Source organism: Vanderwaltozyma polyspora, genomic scaffold (genome assembly GCF_000150035.1).
Source record: "Vanderwaltozyma polyspora DSM 70294 KpolScaffold1059 genomic scaffold, whole genome shotgun sequence".
NCBI lineage: Eukaryota > Fungi > Ascomycota > Saccharomycetes > Saccharomycetales > Saccharomycetaceae > Vanderwaltozyma > Vanderwaltozyma polyspora.
The window spans coordinates 1-17,613 of NW_001834645.1; the positions used below are offsets into that span (position 1 = coordinate 1).

Here is a 17,613-nt window from a genome sequence, read left to right on the forward strand (position 1 = left end):
GAGGGTCCTTTTTACCATCTGCCTCAGTTTGTAATAAACCTATCTGTTGTCCTGCTTATTAGTAATATTAATACGCTGTTTAAACGGTTTTTCTAGAGTCAGTGGCACGTTAACTCGAAATTTGCTATTAGCAATCGATTACTTGTTGTATAATTTCTCATTTCGCTCTATACTTCACCTCCTGTGAAGATTATTCATCATTTTACTCTATTATCTATGATTTATGCCATATCTATATCGTCATCATGAACTAGATTTTTTGTCTTCCTTATTATGGTAATCAGGTTGACCTTTTAGTCGAGTTTGTTACAACTCTGACTGTTTTGTTACCGGACTGTTTGTTTTTATTAATCACATTTTTTAGAATAAGGTTATTTGAATTAATCCAAGGGGTTTTATCCACTTTGGATCCTTGATTTGTATAATGTAATTAATCAGGAATTTATAAGCTCTTTCGAGTTTATATCCAGTATCTCCCTGTAAAGTGGCAATAGATAGACTATTTTCACTTTATTTCGGATAATAATAATAGACTTTCGTCTTTATGTATTTTCTCAGATATGAGATTTTATCCTTAATATCTTGTTACTTCTAGATAATTTCCTCGTTTTTAAGTAACAAGAATATTTTGTTAATTCTTCTTCAAGTACTTTCTTGTATCTTGAATAGTAATTTAACGTTACTGTTTCCAGTAAATTTGGGTATCAAATCTTCTTTGAATGAAGTCCTGGCGGGGAAGCCATGTAAAGAAATATGTTGTGTTTTTTCTACCGAATCGTTCATAGTAATAGATTCTTTATTTATTTCCAAGGACATTCCTAATAAGTTGATATTGATCCGGTGTATTAAAGTATAAAATATACACCTGGGAATATAGTACATATGATAAGTGTCAATTAAGATCTCATCATTTCTTATATACATTGTTGGAAAAGTTTTCAGCGTCAGTAATACTTTCGTGTAAAGTAACATTTCTTTTTCCTATATGAATAATGTCGTAATACGTTTAGATCACGTGTTACATCATAATTCTGACAATTGTAATAATAATTAAGTCTGTCCCCTTTAGTTTGGGAACTTGTTTATGTAGCTATGATAATTATCTAGTTCTTTATATACTTTCTTGTTTGTGACAGTGTCGCAAATCCTTTGTTTACTGATTACTCCACTTCTTCGTATTATGTTATAATCCGAAATCAATACATTGTTTTGTATTAATTGTATTATTTCAAGGTTACATCGTACGAACCTTGATAATGTCGAGATGTAATTCGTTACAACAAATGGTGTCATATTATCAATATTGCGATTTAAAAAGATCATTGTACATTATTGTACATTATTGTATATTATTGTATATTATTGTATATTATTGTATATTATTGTATATTATTGTATATTATTTAGTATCGTACTTTGTACATAAAAGAATATAGAACTTTATTATTATTAACAAGTATATTTACTTTAACTTACAGATCTCAACCCTTAAGATCCTATAGAATAAACGCCTACCAGCCTACATTCTAACGTATACCAATTCAAACATACAATTAAATAATAATTACAGGCCAAATAATACAAAAATATATTTTTTGTAAATCGAAAAATCCAATTAAAAATCTTTCTATGCAAAATCAAGGAATTAAACAAGAGGAAGAAGATTCCCAAATTAATATCCTTAAGAAAGGTTTGGAAAACACTTCTACCCAATTTTCAGCAGTCAAAAAGGAAGAAGCTGCAATTGAGGGTAGAATTCTTGCTGACGAGAGAAAGCAAGAAGCCTTAATGTCTGAAGTTGGCAAAATCGAGAAATATCTCGACTCCGAACAGGATGTTTTGACTAATCTTATCAATGATAAGATTGAAGCTAAATTTGCAGATTTTAATGCTGTTAGAGTTTCTCCATCTGGAACTAATCTCTCTTCTAAAGAAGAAACTTTGATGAAGGTCAATCGGTATTTTCCGGAGATCATTATCAACCCAAGTTCACCTTTACTGAATGATTGTAATAAACCCAATGGTGAAGTGAGTTTAGTTGTTTCAAATGAACTCCATTTGAACAGCAGTTACTGTCGTGAACCCGCAAAAATTTTATACCTGATACTTCTGAACGTTTACGTCCCTTTTATGATGTACTCGATAAAAGCTTGACTCCTACTTTACCACCTCCACAAAATTTAATACCGAATCTCACTCCATCTTTAATCTTTTAAACAATTGATTACTCGGTCGCTCACTTTAAAGTTATTTGATCCACAAGCTCTTACTATAATCTTTTCAGATGCTAGTTTAAAAGGCGGTGCTTCTATAATTTTACAACCTGAGGTTCATAATAACAAAACTCTTTTATTTCCTATCTCCTTTTTGTCTGTTCGATTCAATCCTACCCAACAAAGGTATTCTACTGTTGAACGTGAGCTTTTCTCTGTTCTACCTGCCTTGAATAAAGGTGAGTTACTTCTTTCACCGGATGTGACTGTATATACCGACAATAAGGGTATTATTAGTATTGGTAATTCCGATCGTAATACTCATCCTCGGTTCACTAAATATTTGGATCTTGTGAATGGACATCGTGTCAAATGGAAATATCTCCCTGGAGCCAAGAACCTCCTCGCAGACTATTTAAGCCGTTTCGGTTTGGATGACCAACCCTATTTGGATCTCGAACAGTTACAACAATTCACTGTCGATATTCCGCTATCCCATCTCACATTATTGAGTGCAGACTCAGATGTGGCGCCCTCTTCTACCACCAATCCAGAGCCTTCAACGGAGGCACCGAATTCTGACAATCCCACCGACCCTGACTACGTTATACAAAATGTCAACTCGTTGACATTACCACAACTACTGGAAATCCAACAGCTACTTGCTGATAAGATTTCTTCTGCACCACCGATATTTTCAAAGATCATTGATCGTTTTTATTATACCTCTGGTAACCTTTACATCAATATGGATTCAATCCTGTTTCGCGTTGTCATAGATAAAGATTATATGGATGTTGCTACTAAGCTACATGCCCTATATCACTGTACGCACCGAGTGCTACAACTTGCTATGGCTGATGAGAAATTATGGAATCCCAATTCTAATCTGCTTCTTCTTGTTTAATTCCTTGATTTTGCATAGAAAGATTTTTAATTGGATTTTTCGATTTACAAAAATATATTTTTGTATTATTTGGCCTGTAATTATTATTTAGTTGTATATTGAATTTGGTATACGTTAGAATGAAGGCTGGTAGGCGTTTATTCTATAGGATCTTAAGGGTTGAGATCTGTAAGTTAAAGTAAATATACTTGTTAATAATAATAAAGTTCTATATTCTTTTATGTACAAAGTAAGTAAATAATATACAATAATATACAATAATATACAATAATGTACAATGATCTCTTTAAATATCAATGTTAATAGCATGTAACAACATTCTTGTAGTGACACATATTTCTTCACCTTCAAGGTTCGTATGAAGTAACCTCGAGGTAGTTGTATTGTTTCAATATAGCTTCATACGAATTAGTAAAGATCTATGACACCAGATAATACGTGTTATTATCCTTGACACTTATAAAGACTAATAGTAGCTACTATTTGAAACAACTGTATATAATTGTGTCAAAAATTATGAGATGACGTAAAGTCATACTCATTAATTCAATATTAATAAGGGTGAAGAATTATATGAAACATCATTATTAATAAGGTATAAAGAAATGTTTATAATACGAAAGTATTTGCTTCTGACGTGTCAATAATATCTAAACATTGTATATAAAGTCTGATAAGATCTTAATTGACACTTATCATATGTACTATATTCCCATGTTGTTCAGATGTAAAAGTAATATCTGATTGATTCATTTTGGTGGTTGATACAAGATGTTTTTAATATAATATTTGTATTTATTTCTCCGTAGTGTCTTATAAATGTAACTAAATAAATATATATTAATATTTGGAATAAACAATATTCTAGATGTGCCAAAATGTCATGCCTTTTTATATGTTTAGATCCAATCTCATAATCTTAATATTATGAATTTATGATAATAAATCATGATGCCTTTGCACTTCACTTCTTATGATATGATTTGGCAATTACTTAGAAGGTCGAGTACGCCATTGGCGATCGATCAATTGCAATTTGCCATAACCTTTACTGCCATAACCTTTACTGCCATAACCTTTAGTGCCATAACCTTGAAACCCATTAGTGTAAGCCATACATTTTAGGTTACAACACATGTGTATATTTTATACTTTAATACACCGGATCAATATCAACTTATTAAGAATGTCCTTGGAAACAACTAAACAATCTACTATTATTAACGATTCTGTAAAGAATCCACAACCCTCTGATTCTCTACAAATTGCATATTACTTACTTAATTCGTACATTAGAAAGAGGATATAGAACTCTGTAATAGTAAATATACTTATTAACAGTACTAGACTGCCACGAAATAGACGAATATAATAAACGCCATACTAGAATTTATTCAACATACAATTACTAGATATATAAAAATTAATAATTCACAACAAAGAATACAAAAATATTTCTTTGATTTACTACAATTATCTATCAGAATGGTAAGAGCTTCAAGCTTTAATGAAAGTAGGTATATGTTAAATAGGCATCTGAACCTATTACCTAGGTCAGTGAGTGGTAACTCCCTCTTCGTCCTGTGGCAGAGTAGTCTATGTAACATAAATAGTTTTATATTTTGGAACTGAAACTATGTTCCTCTTATATACGAAGAGATTACTTCGATGATCAACTTCGCTATTGACGATTGATCAAAACCATTGGCAGACCATTTCCCAATATTTTAGGAATCTTGGTTATCTTTAGTTGAACGGTGTCAGGACAACAAATCTTGTCGGCTCGTTGATTACCAATATTCTGAATGTGATAATTTGTCTTCCATTCACAATGAATTACAAAGATGGCTTCTTAGTAGATATTACTATTGGTAGGAATGACTTGAGTCATTTTAAGAAGATCCAAAATATAAAATAAATCGAATTTCTTCGTTCATTATTTAGATTCAAACAATGTTTTTTTAATATTTGGTGCTTCAAATAAAAAATTCCACTCCAAAACTTAAGAATTATGTCATTTAACTTTTTTTAAACAAGTAAAATTCTCACTCATTTGTTGATCTATTGTAATGCACTATATTCGTCAAGTAGAAAGCTATGCTCAGATGTGAAAGTAATATCTGATTGATTCATTTTGGTGATTTTATACAAGATGATTTTGAAGTAATAGTAGTATGTATTTCTCCGTGAGGTCTTGTGAATGGATTAAATAAAAACCTATTAATATTTTGGACAAAGGATATTTGGAATGTCCAAATATCATGCCCATTTATATGTTTAGAAACAATTCCATAATCTAAATATCACTAATTCAGTAGATTGCACCTTGATATATCACGTGATAAAATATCCTGCAAACCTAACAGCATATTCACTATGCTGTTAGGTCGTAACAAAGAGAAACTAGACATATTACCCGGACCCACCAGAGCATCTCAATTATCCCAGAACTCCTTACGGCATTTGCTGTTGCCTAGTAACCTCAGCTAACAGCGCGCTTACAACAAATATCGAAAATGGTTGCAAACTCATCACAAACAGAAGTTTATATAAAGAGGCCAATTAACCTAAGGTTCAGATATGATCAAATGTATACAATTGTAGAGTTTAGATACACAGATATATATAGAGGTAAGCGTGAGAGTACTCGATTAAGTAAGGATTACTTCAGGGATTGTATACTTGTTAACTATATAACATCTCGTAGTGCGATACAAGTGTACATTGGTGAATAATACAAACTTAGACTAACAAAAAAATGGTTAAAACACACATCACCGTAATAGCGACAATACTAGTTGCATTGCTAGCCTGGGTTGAATCTCCTGATTACGATAAATCAGTGATGCACGCAGCAATCTGGGCTGCCATCCTGATGGCGAACACCTTGCCGTATTTTAGTTATTTTGCAATATGGGGGGCTTTTGTTCATCATGCTCTGCAGACCATTTTGTACGTGCGGTATGTATACCGCAAGTGCGCAATGGATAGCGTGTGTCTGACCTCAGACTGTAAAAGAAGTATAGAAGTGTTGACTTTTTCTTCACTACTTACACTACTATCATTGAGTTACAGTCTCGATGTTGTACTCTACGGGAGGGGTCATGAAGATAACGGCTATATCGTGAAGGAGACTAAGCCAGGTAAAATAGACTATCATGCGCTATTCAACAAATCAATCTTAGCAATGACAGTTATAATGAAGTTACTATTCCTGAAATGGGCGAACAACTAATTAATTGCGACCAAGATGTACTAGCCTCAGCATTAGTATACAATCAGACACCAGACACACACCACCATTATAAGACGTATAGTGACGGAGTTTCGCCAAATGGGGTCATTGCTGTGGCCCCGGACAGGTTGCGTCAGAATGTTAGCTATAGTAACTCTGTTAGCATGGCCAATGATAAACAATTCCAGTCGTATAGTTATGACTGGTACCTATGTGGCCAGTATCATGTTATCGAACATTGTGTCAATAATAGTGGGGGGAGGACTAATCAGAATGATTTAGTATTTCAGACTATTTTCAATGCTTCCCACCTTATTGCCTGGGATGTATCATTTCGAGGTTACTTCGTATGAACCTTGATGGTGATGAGACATGTGTTGTTACAACAACATTGTTTCATATTATCAACATTGCTATTAAAAGAGATAATTGTATAATATTGTATATTATTTAGTACCTTAACTTGTACATAAAAAGATCAATCGACAACATTAATAATTACTAGTATTGTTGTAACCTAAAATGTATGGTTTACACCAATGGGTTTCAAGGTTATTCATATCACGTGATAAATGATATTTATTGCGCTAATAACATTAATTCAATTATTATAGTCATAAGCTAAGAGATAAAGGTTACATACCTATATCAGTCTAGAACAATATCATGATCCGATAAATTATATGTATTGATCGAATCATATTAAAGAACAATGATCACTAATGATATCATGAAATGGTCTGTCATTCGCATGACAGTAAAGGTTATGATATATTGCAATTGATCGATCGCCAATGGCGTACTCGACCTTCTAAGTAATTGCCAAATCATATCATAAGAAGTGAAGTGCAAAGGCATCATGATTTATTATCATAAATTCATAATATTAAGATTATGAGATTGGATCTAAACATATAAAAAGGCATGACATTTTGGCACATCTAGAATATTGTTTATTCCAAATATTAATATATATTTATTTAGTTACATTTATAAGACACTACTACGGAGAAATAAATACAAATATTATATTAAAAACATCTTGTATCAACCACCAAAATGAATCAATCAGATATTACTTTTACATCTGAACAACATGGGAATATAGTACATATGATAAGTGTCAATTAAGATCTTATCAGACTTTATATACAATGTTTAGATATTATTGACACGTCAGAAGCAAATACTTTCGTATTATAAACATTTCTTTATACCTTATTAATAATGATGTTTCATATAATTCTTCACCCTTATTAATATTGAATTAATGAGTATGACTTTACGTCATCTCATAATTTTTGACACAATTATATACAGTTGTTTCAAATAGTAGCTACTATTAGTCTTTATAAGTGTCAAGGATAATAACACGTATTATCTGGTGTCACAGATTGTACAACTAGTTCGCATGAAACCATGCCAAAACAATACATCAATTTTTGATCATGTGATTCATAATTTGCTATCTCTACGCTATAAGTTATATATTCCTTCAAAAAACAAACAGATAATAACCACTCTCGGTAGCCAAGTTGGTTTAAGGCGCAAGACTGTAATGTTTCAAACAAAGTTATCTTGAGATCGGGCGTTCGACTCGCCCCCGGGAGATATTATTTTTTGCTGATTTACTTTTTTGCCAGAAGATAACCATTTCACAAATATAACTTGAAAAAATATACTCATAGTAAGATTCAATACTGTTATCATAATCATCCAAACTCTGCTTGCTATTTTCTTATTTAGTTGAAAATGTAGTTATAGTATTCTATTTTGACGTTAAACGAACCTATATATGCTATTTAAACTAACGAAAGCTTAAATAAGGGAGAAATTATTGTACATTCATTAGCAGTATCGCACCAGCGATTATTTTGTTACAAAATGTTGCTTAGTTTTTTTTTTTATTATAATTTATTATTGATCAATATCCATTGTATCATTCTTGAAATTTGTGTTTGATTGTGCACCTATACCATTATTAAATTGCTGATCCATCTCATACTCTTCTGGAGTTATATCATAAAGATTGTATTGTAAATGTTCTACTGAATTCAGAAGTAAATTCCCATCCGTTGATAATATTCCATATTCCATATAACCATTTTTCATATAGTCTTCGACCTCTGAATACAGGGATAAATTATCATCTATCGAGTCAACTGTCAGCATTTCATTACTAATTGGTGTTGCTCTACCTGGTGTTGGCGCTGGTGTTAATTTCCTTATATTATTATAGTCAAATCCATGAGTAGCATTCGATGTTTCTATTGGTTTTAAGGCAGAAACCAACTCTTGAGAGCTGAATCCAGACACATTGTTATTATCATATCTTATTTTTTTAAATGATGAAGTAGTCATTCTTGGATCAATTTGATCGTAGTCATCGTCTGAACAGAGATGCGATCCATCGCGTTTCAGAAGATTGTTGTTTACATTAGCATAAACTGTTTGACCAAAGTTTTCCATCTTCTGACTCTCTATATCTTCAATAGGTTCCTCGTAATTCTCCGAATAATATATGCAAATTCGAAAGATATTACCTAATGCTTAGCTATTTATTTTCTTTGAAATTGAAATAATGATTAAATAAAGAATTCTTTAAAAAAAACACTCAGGCAATTGATTTCAAAAATTCTCGCTTTCAATTACACTTTTCTCTCCAGTGAACACAATTCTCCAAATAAGATAGTCCAATTCAATAGTAGCTAGTCTCCTTGTCGACCAATTCTATCTAATAATGATTCATTTTATAATAATCATTAGCTATGATGGTTTTAAGCAGAATTCATTAAAACTTCGTTTTTAAGCAAAATTTCACTTTTCTTGTTTCTATCACATGACCTCACGTATGTCGTGATGTCGGTTAAAAACCAAATTGAGAATTTTGGTTAATGACGGAGTATATAAGAGAAGTGATCTTATACAACTTAAAGGTATATCCTAAGGAGTTCATACAAACACTTTAGATGATTGGTGAAGCAATGATTCAACTCATGGGTGAGAGAATATATATGTATGTTGGCTCAATCATATTCAGAAACTGTTGAAGGGTTATTTGGTACAACATTCATAAAACTGAAAAACACTTAAAAAGAAAAAGATGGCATCTGTAGACTATAATGGTTTGGACACAGTTTTCTAAAAGTAATAGGTAAGGAAGAAGCCGCTGATCTGATTATTCATGTTCGATAAACAGACAAAATTTGCGACTTTCAACTAGAAATCTACAAGATAAAATATATTTGTCAATATCAATATACTTCAAATTGGAAAAGTCTGTTTTAGCTTGTTGAGCAATCATCAATCAATTGCTCAGAACCCATTAGATTTAATTCTTTTTATAATCTAATTATTTCCTTTCAAATTTAAACAAAACTACCTGAATTGTGGTTATTTGTTCCCTGTATCGTTAAGAATACAAATTATATTAATGCCAAAGCTATATATGATTAACTCTATTAAATGTTACTCAAGATGGTAAATATAAAATTGAAATTGAGATAGATTCCTAACTTGTTTGCAAGTTACAACTCCTGGGTTGCCTTTATAAAAATGAGAAACAAAGAAAATTGTGTGCCAAAGAAGTGAAGTGTGCCAAGGATGCCCCGCTGGTTGCACAACACCTCTAATATTGTTTAAATGGAAAATACAAGATAAAAATTTTAAAAAATAAGACCGTTATATAATAAAATCAAACACTGTATATCCGACTTCAAAATGGTAGAATCAAAATGGTAGAATTCTCTAATTTAAGAAATCACAGCATTATCACAAAATTGAATTTTTCATAACATTGAGAAATATAGCGATCAATAAAAAGGTTCGATGCATATAATCGATTTCAATGATACGATTTGTGGTTTTTGTCTACACTAACAACCCTCCTCCTCCTCCCCCCACATATATTTATTTCATTGTTCTATCAAAATATTGTAGATGAAGAGACTACTAATATGGACTTCGCTCACATTCAAAAAACCAAGATATCTTCTTCCTTCATTTTTAAACAACATACAGTTTCTTAATCCTCCATCGGCTAGCTGTTTACCTATTTTTACCATTTTTCGAAATTGTCTTTATTATTTAATATCATTTCATCTTCTTTCGGAAATTTGTTCACCGAAACATAATTTAGTGATTAATCCATCATTGGAAAACTGAAAAATAATAATACTATTAAAGAGTTCATTACTTTAATTGTTCAATTTACCAGATATGATACTTTATCTGACTCCAAAGTCAAAGCTCCTTGATCGACGTCGTCGATATTTCTGTGGTTGTATGGTTCTGACTTTGTTATTGTTGAAATTTTGATATTACAGTCAAATTGAACTCGATCAGCACTTAAATTATTATCTCATCAGAAACCGTAAAATAAAAAAGTAATCTATCAAAATACACCTCAAAGTTTAGATATTACTTTCTTCTTTGGACCAAATATATATATATATATCATTTCATGAACTATAATCAACGCTCAGCTGTTTCAACTGTGCCCAATGCTTCCCCCATAAAGGTTGGATTCATAGGACTAGCTGTTAATAAAGGTTGGGCTTATAAAGCACACTATCCTTCAATATTACAATTGTCTTCACAATATGAAATTACAGCATTGTATAACAATAATGTTGAATCATCTTTAGAGACCATTCAGCAATTAAAATTATCAAAAGCTACTGCATATCCAACGCTAGAGTCATTTTCTTCATCCGTTAATATTAATATGATTGTTGTAAGTATTCAAACTAGTAACCACTATGATGTAATCATACCACTACTGGAATATTCGCGGAATAATCCAAATCTAAAATATTTATTTGTTGAATGGGCTCTAGCATGTTCAATTCAACAGGTTGAAACGATCTATAGAGCGGCAACAGAGAGGGGGCTACAAACAATAATATCATTGCAAGGTAGAAAATCTCCTTATATATTACGTGCTAAGGAATTAATAACGCAAGGTTATATTGGTGACATAAATTCAATTGAAATAGCGGCAAATGGTGGTTGGTATGGTTATGAGAGATTAGCAAAGTCCCCTTCTTTTATTTATCAGCTGGGAAACGGTGTAGACTTAGTGACAACAACATTTGCTCACACAATTGATATATTACAGTACATTACAAGTTCGTACTTTTCCAGAATCAATTCTATGATATTTAATAATATTCCTGAACAAGAAGTGTTAGGAGAACATGGTAAAAGGACAGGAAAAAAAGTTAAAAAAACTGTTCCCGATCATTTACTATTTCAAGGATCATTGGTGAAAGGTAATGTTCCAGTATCATGTAGTTTTAAAGGTGGTAAACCTACTAAAAAATTTACAAAAAATCTAGTTATTGATATACATGGTACGAAAGGTGATATAAAATTGGAAGGTGACGCGGGTTTTGCAGAAATATCAAACCTGGTATTATATTATAGCGGTATTAAGGATGATGAGCCTCAATCACAAAATGGAGTGGCAATGTTCGATTCAAGTAAAGAATTAATAGAAGTGTATCATTTAAGAAATTATAATGCTGTTCTAGGAAATATATATAGACTTTATCAGTCTATTGCTGATTTCCACTTCAATACAAAAAATATCCACAATCTTTCACCAAAATTTATCATGCAGGGTTTCGAATTTGAAGGATTTCCAACTTTCATGGACGCCTTGATTTTGCATAGACTTATCGACAGTGTTAACAAAAGCAGTGCATTAGGTTCAACAATTGATGTGACCAACATTTGTCAGTATCCGTAAATAATGAATTTATGTATTATATAGCCCATTATTGATGACTTATTTTTTCCAAAGCAATTTGGCAAAACTCTTCTACTGCTTCATTGTGATGAATACCACCATATAGTAGTGTATTTAAATAATCAAGTGCTAATTGCTTCCTGGAATCAGAATTAAGATTAGAATTATTTTCATTTGAATCCACAACATTGGTAGAGAGTATTTTGTATACTTTGTGTAGATGGAACTTAACAGTGTTATATTTCAGCAGTTCTCTTAATTCTGGCGTTTCCTTGTAAATAGCGTTCAATTCCGGTGTTCTCAAGACATTGTCCCCAGAATCATCATTTAAACAATCTTTATTCACAGACTCTATAGCAACTTTAGTCTGTTCGACCACTGTTTCTTCTGTATGTTTATGTTTATCCTCATTCTTATAACATGTTAATGAACAATATCTGATACCACATTTAGGGCACTTATACTTCGATATTTCAATTTCACAAATTGCACACTTTTCCATCTATAAATTTGTTAGAAAGTAGAGGGGAAAACCTTACAGAGTTAAATATTCCTGCAGTTAAATACAATGAGCGTTGATATATCAACTTTTTTACTATTAACATACCATTTAACAGTTTTGTTAAACAGGTTTAATTTCTTACTACTTTAGGTTTAAAAAAAATTTATGCGATGAGCTTAAAGGATTTCTTTTGATATCAAATTTCGCTAGGAATTCAAAAATAAAAGATAGATAGATAGAGAGGCACGTAATAGTCAGAAGTGAACTCTAATTACAATAAAAAACATTAAAAATTATTTTGATTTTGTGATTTAAAGTTGATTAAAATCTATTAATTGTTTATATTCTAGGTAAACAAAATTTAAATGCATTAATTATAGTATTACATATAAGAAGTCCTCATTTCATTAATCTGTCTGATTATATCTTCTGGTTTAGTGTCCTTGAGATTTTTGCAAATTTCGAGTCTTTCATTTGAATTGAGATATAGAAATCTTTCACATAGATCACCATCTATGATATTTTTCACTGGTGCATAATAACTTCTGTATTTTGAATGATTTCTATTAACAATCGAATACGCACCTTCTGGAGTTGTTGTGTTGTTGGTATTTATAATAGTTTCGTTTTCTTCTCTTGCTTTTCCCTTGTCTTCAATATAATTTTTCTTGTCATTGCCAATATCTTCCTGTATTGAATAGAATGTATAATCAATATTGGACATCTCATTTTTTATCGCATTCAGAGTAGTGACTTGGGCTTTGGTTAGTAATGGAACCAAACATCCGATAGTACCTTGAAGACATGTATAAAATATTACCGGACGGTCTGATATATGAGCAGATTCTACAATATGAATATCAGTAACGATATCGTTTAAGTAAAAATGATTCGTGAGCTTTAGTTTAAAAGGACATTCCATTACATTTGGTAATTTTGATATCATTGAACTATTTTCACTAGCAATTAACATTGGGTTTTCTACATTATCAAGCACCTTTTGATCATCTTCTAAATCAATTCTAAGAGTCCAGATGTTGCTATATTTATCTGAACCAATAACAGTTCTTGAATCAAGAAATTCAATTGATATTACATCTCTCTTAGTAATATCATCTGCAATTGGCTTCAAGGTTTTAGAATCCGAGTTATAGTCAAAAATCATCACTGATTCATGGATATCACCGACTGCAATTCGTTCATCATTCCAAGAACTTAAAGCTGTAACTTTAGTTAGTGATGGCGGTGTCATACATTTGCCAGATCTCAGTAACCTTTTCTTACCTATACTGTATAGTATGAGATTCCCAAAAATAGGGACCAGAATCAGATCCTTTAAAATTAACATCGCGCAAACTTGATCGTCTACCAATGTCTTATGCAATAAATCCAAAGAATATGAAGCAGTCGATGACTTCCTACTATCAGAAAATAGTAGACTGAAAGTGTAAATTGTACCGTTTTTAGCTGAAATTATTAATTTAGGATCATGTCGAGAATCTTCATAGCATACAGCAGAAAGACAGCATATTTCATTAAGTACCTCAATATTCTGCTTTGTTGTATCATTTTGTAAGACCTTATCATTTTTTACCAATGAAATAGAACATCCATTTAAGGCTGTTAGGTTACTAATAGTAACAATAGTTTCATTATTCATTGCTAATTTCAAAATCTTTCTATTTATCAAGGATCTTTCACCGAGCTTCCTAATTTCTTCCTCTTCCTCTTCTTCCTCTTCTTCTCCCTCTTCTTCACCATCTTCTTCTCTATCCTCCAATTTCCCACCGTTATGATCATCATTATGCTTATCAACACGGTCATTTAACCCTTCATTTTTCTGTGATAGATCTGATGCCTCTATATTACGTTGAGGATCGTTTGAAATATTACTAGCACTTGTTAACACTTGTTCATCTAGATTGAACCACTTTTCTTCATTACAAAAATCGAGAACCTTACCTATGATAAGAGATCCCTTGGAGTTAATAGCGCAACAGCCATTGAACTTCATATTTTCAGTTCTAAATTCAGTGACAAGCGACAGGGACAAAGAATTTTCCAAAAGCAGTGGTTTGATATAAAACAATGATTTATATTCATAAGAAACCCAAGTTCTTGTACTTTTTATTAGAACTAATGGAGTTCTTTTATTTTCCCTTATCACAGCCCCAACATTTTCCTCTTCATCACTTTCTTCTTCACCATCATCATTATCCGCTTCGGTAGATTTCATGGTCAAATCTGTATTCGAGATAATGTAAAATAAAACTGGCTCAGGACCCATGTATTTTGTTCGAATATCGTATATTTGGCCATCTGTCACACTCAACTTCGAACGTAAATAAACACCATCCTTTAAACCAACATGCAGTTCCATATCTAAGCCTTGAATTATACGGATGTCTGAAACAGAAGACATCACTGCTTGAATTGAGACGACTTCAAAAAAAGTTTCAGTATCATTTAATGATAATGATAGGATTTTCACCAATGAATTTTTTAACCCAACTGCTAAGTACTCACTTCTGTTTGTATTTGATAAACTAATACTGGTTATTAGATCTCCCATATCAGCTCTTGATTGTAATTCATTTAATGAATCATTCTGCGAATCTACTTCTATTTCAAAATAAACAATTTCACAATTTGATAATGCTAGTACAAGTTGAGACTTTGTACTTGACGCACATACAATTCGAATACCTGCAGGTGGATACCAATCTAATTTGGAAACATAAGTCTGCTGATCTTTATCATAAACAATTTGCCTTACTTCATTTTCACAAACTTGTATAATAGATCTTTCTCCAATTGCACCAACAAATATAGTAAGATCCTTGTTCAAGTTAAAAGGGTTTTTGTCAATTCGCAACTCTTCAATAGAATCATCGTCTACTTCTAAAATTGTCAGTGATTTTTGAAACCCTAGAAATAACAATTTGTGATAAACATTACAATTTAATCTTATGGACCATAGTTTACCAGGAGATGATGGTAAATTTGTTGAAATCATGGTATTGAAATTGACACCACTTTTATATAGCTTGAGATTGTTTTCTGATCGAACCATTATTGTTAAAGGGCAATCATTAGTGATACAACTTGAAATAATTGGGTTGGCATTTTTTTGAGTTGATTCGATCCTTAAATTTTCGAGAGTCTCTGATCTCTCAAATTGCTTTGAAACTTCAGAACTTTTTGATGTAGAAAGAGTTTCACCTTCACCTAAGCTCTCAAATTGAAATAAATAATTATCACCAAATTCAGAATTTGAAAATAGATAACCATTTTTAAGTATATGCATTTTTTCAGCTTGGTAAATTGTATCAAAATACGATATTGACGCAACTGGTCTGTTTCTATCATTTTCGTCAGGAATTATTGTCAGCTTGAATAGATCTCCATAATTAGATTGCAACAAGATAAAAAACTCCTTCTTCAAAGTTTGAATTGAATGTGCAATAATTTTTGTGGAAAATTGTCCTCCAGATTTTGGAATTTGTACTTTTAGACTATAATTACCTCTTAAATCTTTTATCAAAATGAACCCTTCATACCCTAATAAGACGAATGGATTAATATCATCATCTAAGTCTCCTATTCCGCTATGCTGATCATTGATTTTGGTTCTTATATTATATTTAGATAATTCAGGTAGACTCATTATATAATTGGCACCTTTCCTTATTTTGTAATCCGATTTCTTAATGATATGATTCAAACCTAGGTCGAGAACATAAAACACCAAATGAAAATCGTTGTTTCTCGAAGTATCAATTTCTATTGTTGCAAAACAAGGGTTATCATAACGGACATCACAAGACGTACCGCCCATCATAATCATACCAGATCTATTGATTTCTAATGGAGATGAAATCTTAATTTTATTATCTTCGTAATCTAGCAAAAAACACAATTTTGAACGTTCCATTGCAGAAACCATTAGACATCTACCATATGGCTCTATATTCAAATAAGATATAGGAGATAATCTACGAAGACCGGTTCTAGATAACGGCTCATTAAGGTCAGTTTTCAACTTAATAATACCTGATTCTCTAATAAATCGTGCTATAGTAAGTACACCTGAATCTGAAGTAATTGCTAAAAATGAATAAGGAGCCTTTGGAATAACAAAGGAATCCATTGCAGTTATCGTTGCGAATATTGGGATAGTAATACATAAATTTAATGTACCTTCGCTTACATCGTATAATTCAATATGGGTTTCAGTAGCAATGCATAATTGCAATTCCTTAACTTTTTTCTTCTTTACATCTTGCATTAATTTAAGTTCCTTCGATGAATCAATATCACTATTAATGTCTATAAAGTTACCAATACACGAATGAACATAATTCGACTGTTTCTGTAGAGTTAGATTGTATAAAAAAATATTGTCATCATTGAGAGCTTTCATCGTAAATTTACTATATCCATAAGTGCAGTAAATGATCTCCCCAACGAATAGCTCTTATAGTTACTTAGTCCAGCCTGTTTAATCGAAATTAGATCCATGAATACAAATTATTCTTCATCTAATTTATATTCATCTCTTAAATTTGATATCAAATATTAATTTATTTACCTTATAGATGTCATTACCCGGCTATAAAACATTTGTCCGCTGAGAAACAACGCACAACTGGAAAAGCAGATTGAAATATAGAATGACAGCAGTGAAGACGCAATATGAAAGAGACTAAACCTGATGTTTTATTATGTTTATATCAAAAGAATACAAAATGTGGTTCTAATCTTATTATGCAATTGTTATTATACAAAACCAAAAAATAAGCATTTTCATTCAAATAAACTTTAAATGAAAAAAAAATCCAGAACGTTCCGTACGGGACTCGAACCCGCAGTCTTCTCCTTAGGAGGGAGACGCGTTACCATTACGCCAACGGAACATGAAAATTTAATTGGTAGGGAATTACATATATTTAGATTCCAGATGAGACTAAGCAAAAAAGTTCTTTTAAAGGTACCTCAATTACG

General features: G+C 31.6%; 7 protein-coding genes and 2 non-coding genes across 9 annotated transcripts; 5 read left to right on the forward strand and 4 right to left on the reverse strand.

The window, feature by feature from the left end:
* Positions 1–642: 642 nt before the first annotated feature.
* Positions 643–972, reverse strand: Kpol_1059p1 (Tkp4 protein; the record flags this gene model as incomplete). The annotated part of the gene is made up of 1 exon (XM_001644119.1): positions 643–972. One exon carries the CDS (start codon positions 970–972, stop codon positions 643–645), a length of 330 nt encoding a protein of 109 aa, XP_001644169.1.
* A 657-nt stretch (positions 973–1,629) lies between these two features.
* Kpol_1059p2 (Tkp3 protein) lies at positions 1,630–2,154 on the forward strand (the record flags this gene model as incomplete). The annotated part of the gene is made up of 1 exon (XM_001644120.1): positions 1,630–2,154. The coding sequence occupies one exon, from the start codon at positions 1,630–1,632 to the stop codon at positions 2,152–2,154; it is 525 nt and encodes a 174-aa protein (XP_001644170.1).
* A 54-nt stretch (positions 2,155–2,208) lies between these two features.
* Kpol_1059p3 (Tkp3 protein) lies at positions 2,209–3,120 on the forward strand (the record flags this gene model as incomplete). Its single annotated transcript, XM_001644121.1, has 1 exon — positions 2,209–3,120. A coding segment is annotated over one exon (912 nt), but the record flags the coding sequence as incomplete, so codon positions are not given.
* Positions 3,121–5,878: 2,758 nt separating this feature from the next.
* Kpol_1059p4 (uncharacterized protein) lies at positions 5,879–6,355 on the forward strand (the record flags this gene model as incomplete). Its single annotated transcript, XM_001644122.1, has 1 exon — positions 5,879–6,355. The coding sequence occupies one exon, from the start codon at positions 5,879–5,881 to the stop codon at positions 6,353–6,355; it is 477 nt and encodes a 158-aa protein (XP_001644172.1).
* Positions 6,356–7,875: 1,520 nt separating this feature from the next.
* On the forward strand, positions 7,876–7,966 carry Kpol_1059trna1. Its single transcript is given in 2 exon segments — positions 7,876–7,915; positions 7,930–7,966. It is a non-coding gene; the product is annotated as a tRNA-Tyr (tRNA).
* Positions 7,967–10,817: 2,851 nt separating this feature from the next.
* Positions 10,818–12,107, forward strand: GAL80 (transcription regulator GAL80; the record flags this gene model as incomplete). The annotated part of the gene is made up of 1 exon (XM_001644123.1): positions 10,818–12,107. The coding sequence occupies one exon, from the start codon at positions 10,818–10,820 to the stop codon at positions 12,105–12,107; it is 1,290 nt and encodes a 429-aa protein (XP_001644173.1).
* A 28-nt stretch (positions 12,108–12,135) lies between these two features.
* Positions 12,136–12,609, reverse strand: HIT1 (Hit1p; the record flags this gene model as incomplete). The annotated part of the gene is made up of 1 exon (XM_001644124.1): positions 12,136–12,609. The coding sequence occupies one exon, from the start codon at positions 12,607–12,609 to the stop codon at positions 12,136–12,138; it is 474 nt and encodes a 157-aa protein (XP_001644174.1).
* Positions 12,610–12,991: 382 nt separating this feature from the next.
* RSE1 (U2 snRNP complex subunit RSE1) lies at positions 12,992–17,032 on the reverse strand (the record flags this gene model as incomplete). The annotated part of the gene is made up of 1 exon (XM_001644125.1): positions 12,992–17,032. The coding sequence occupies one exon, from the start codon at positions 17,030–17,032 to the stop codon at positions 12,992–12,994; it is 4,041 nt and encodes a 1,346-aa protein (XP_001644175.1).
* A 421-nt stretch (positions 17,033–17,453) lies between these two features.
* Positions 17,454–17,525, reverse strand: Kpol_1059trna2. Its single transcript has one exon. It is a non-coding gene; the product is annotated as a tRNA-Arg (tRNA).
* Between the last annotated feature and the right edge of the window lie 88 nt (positions 17,526–17,613).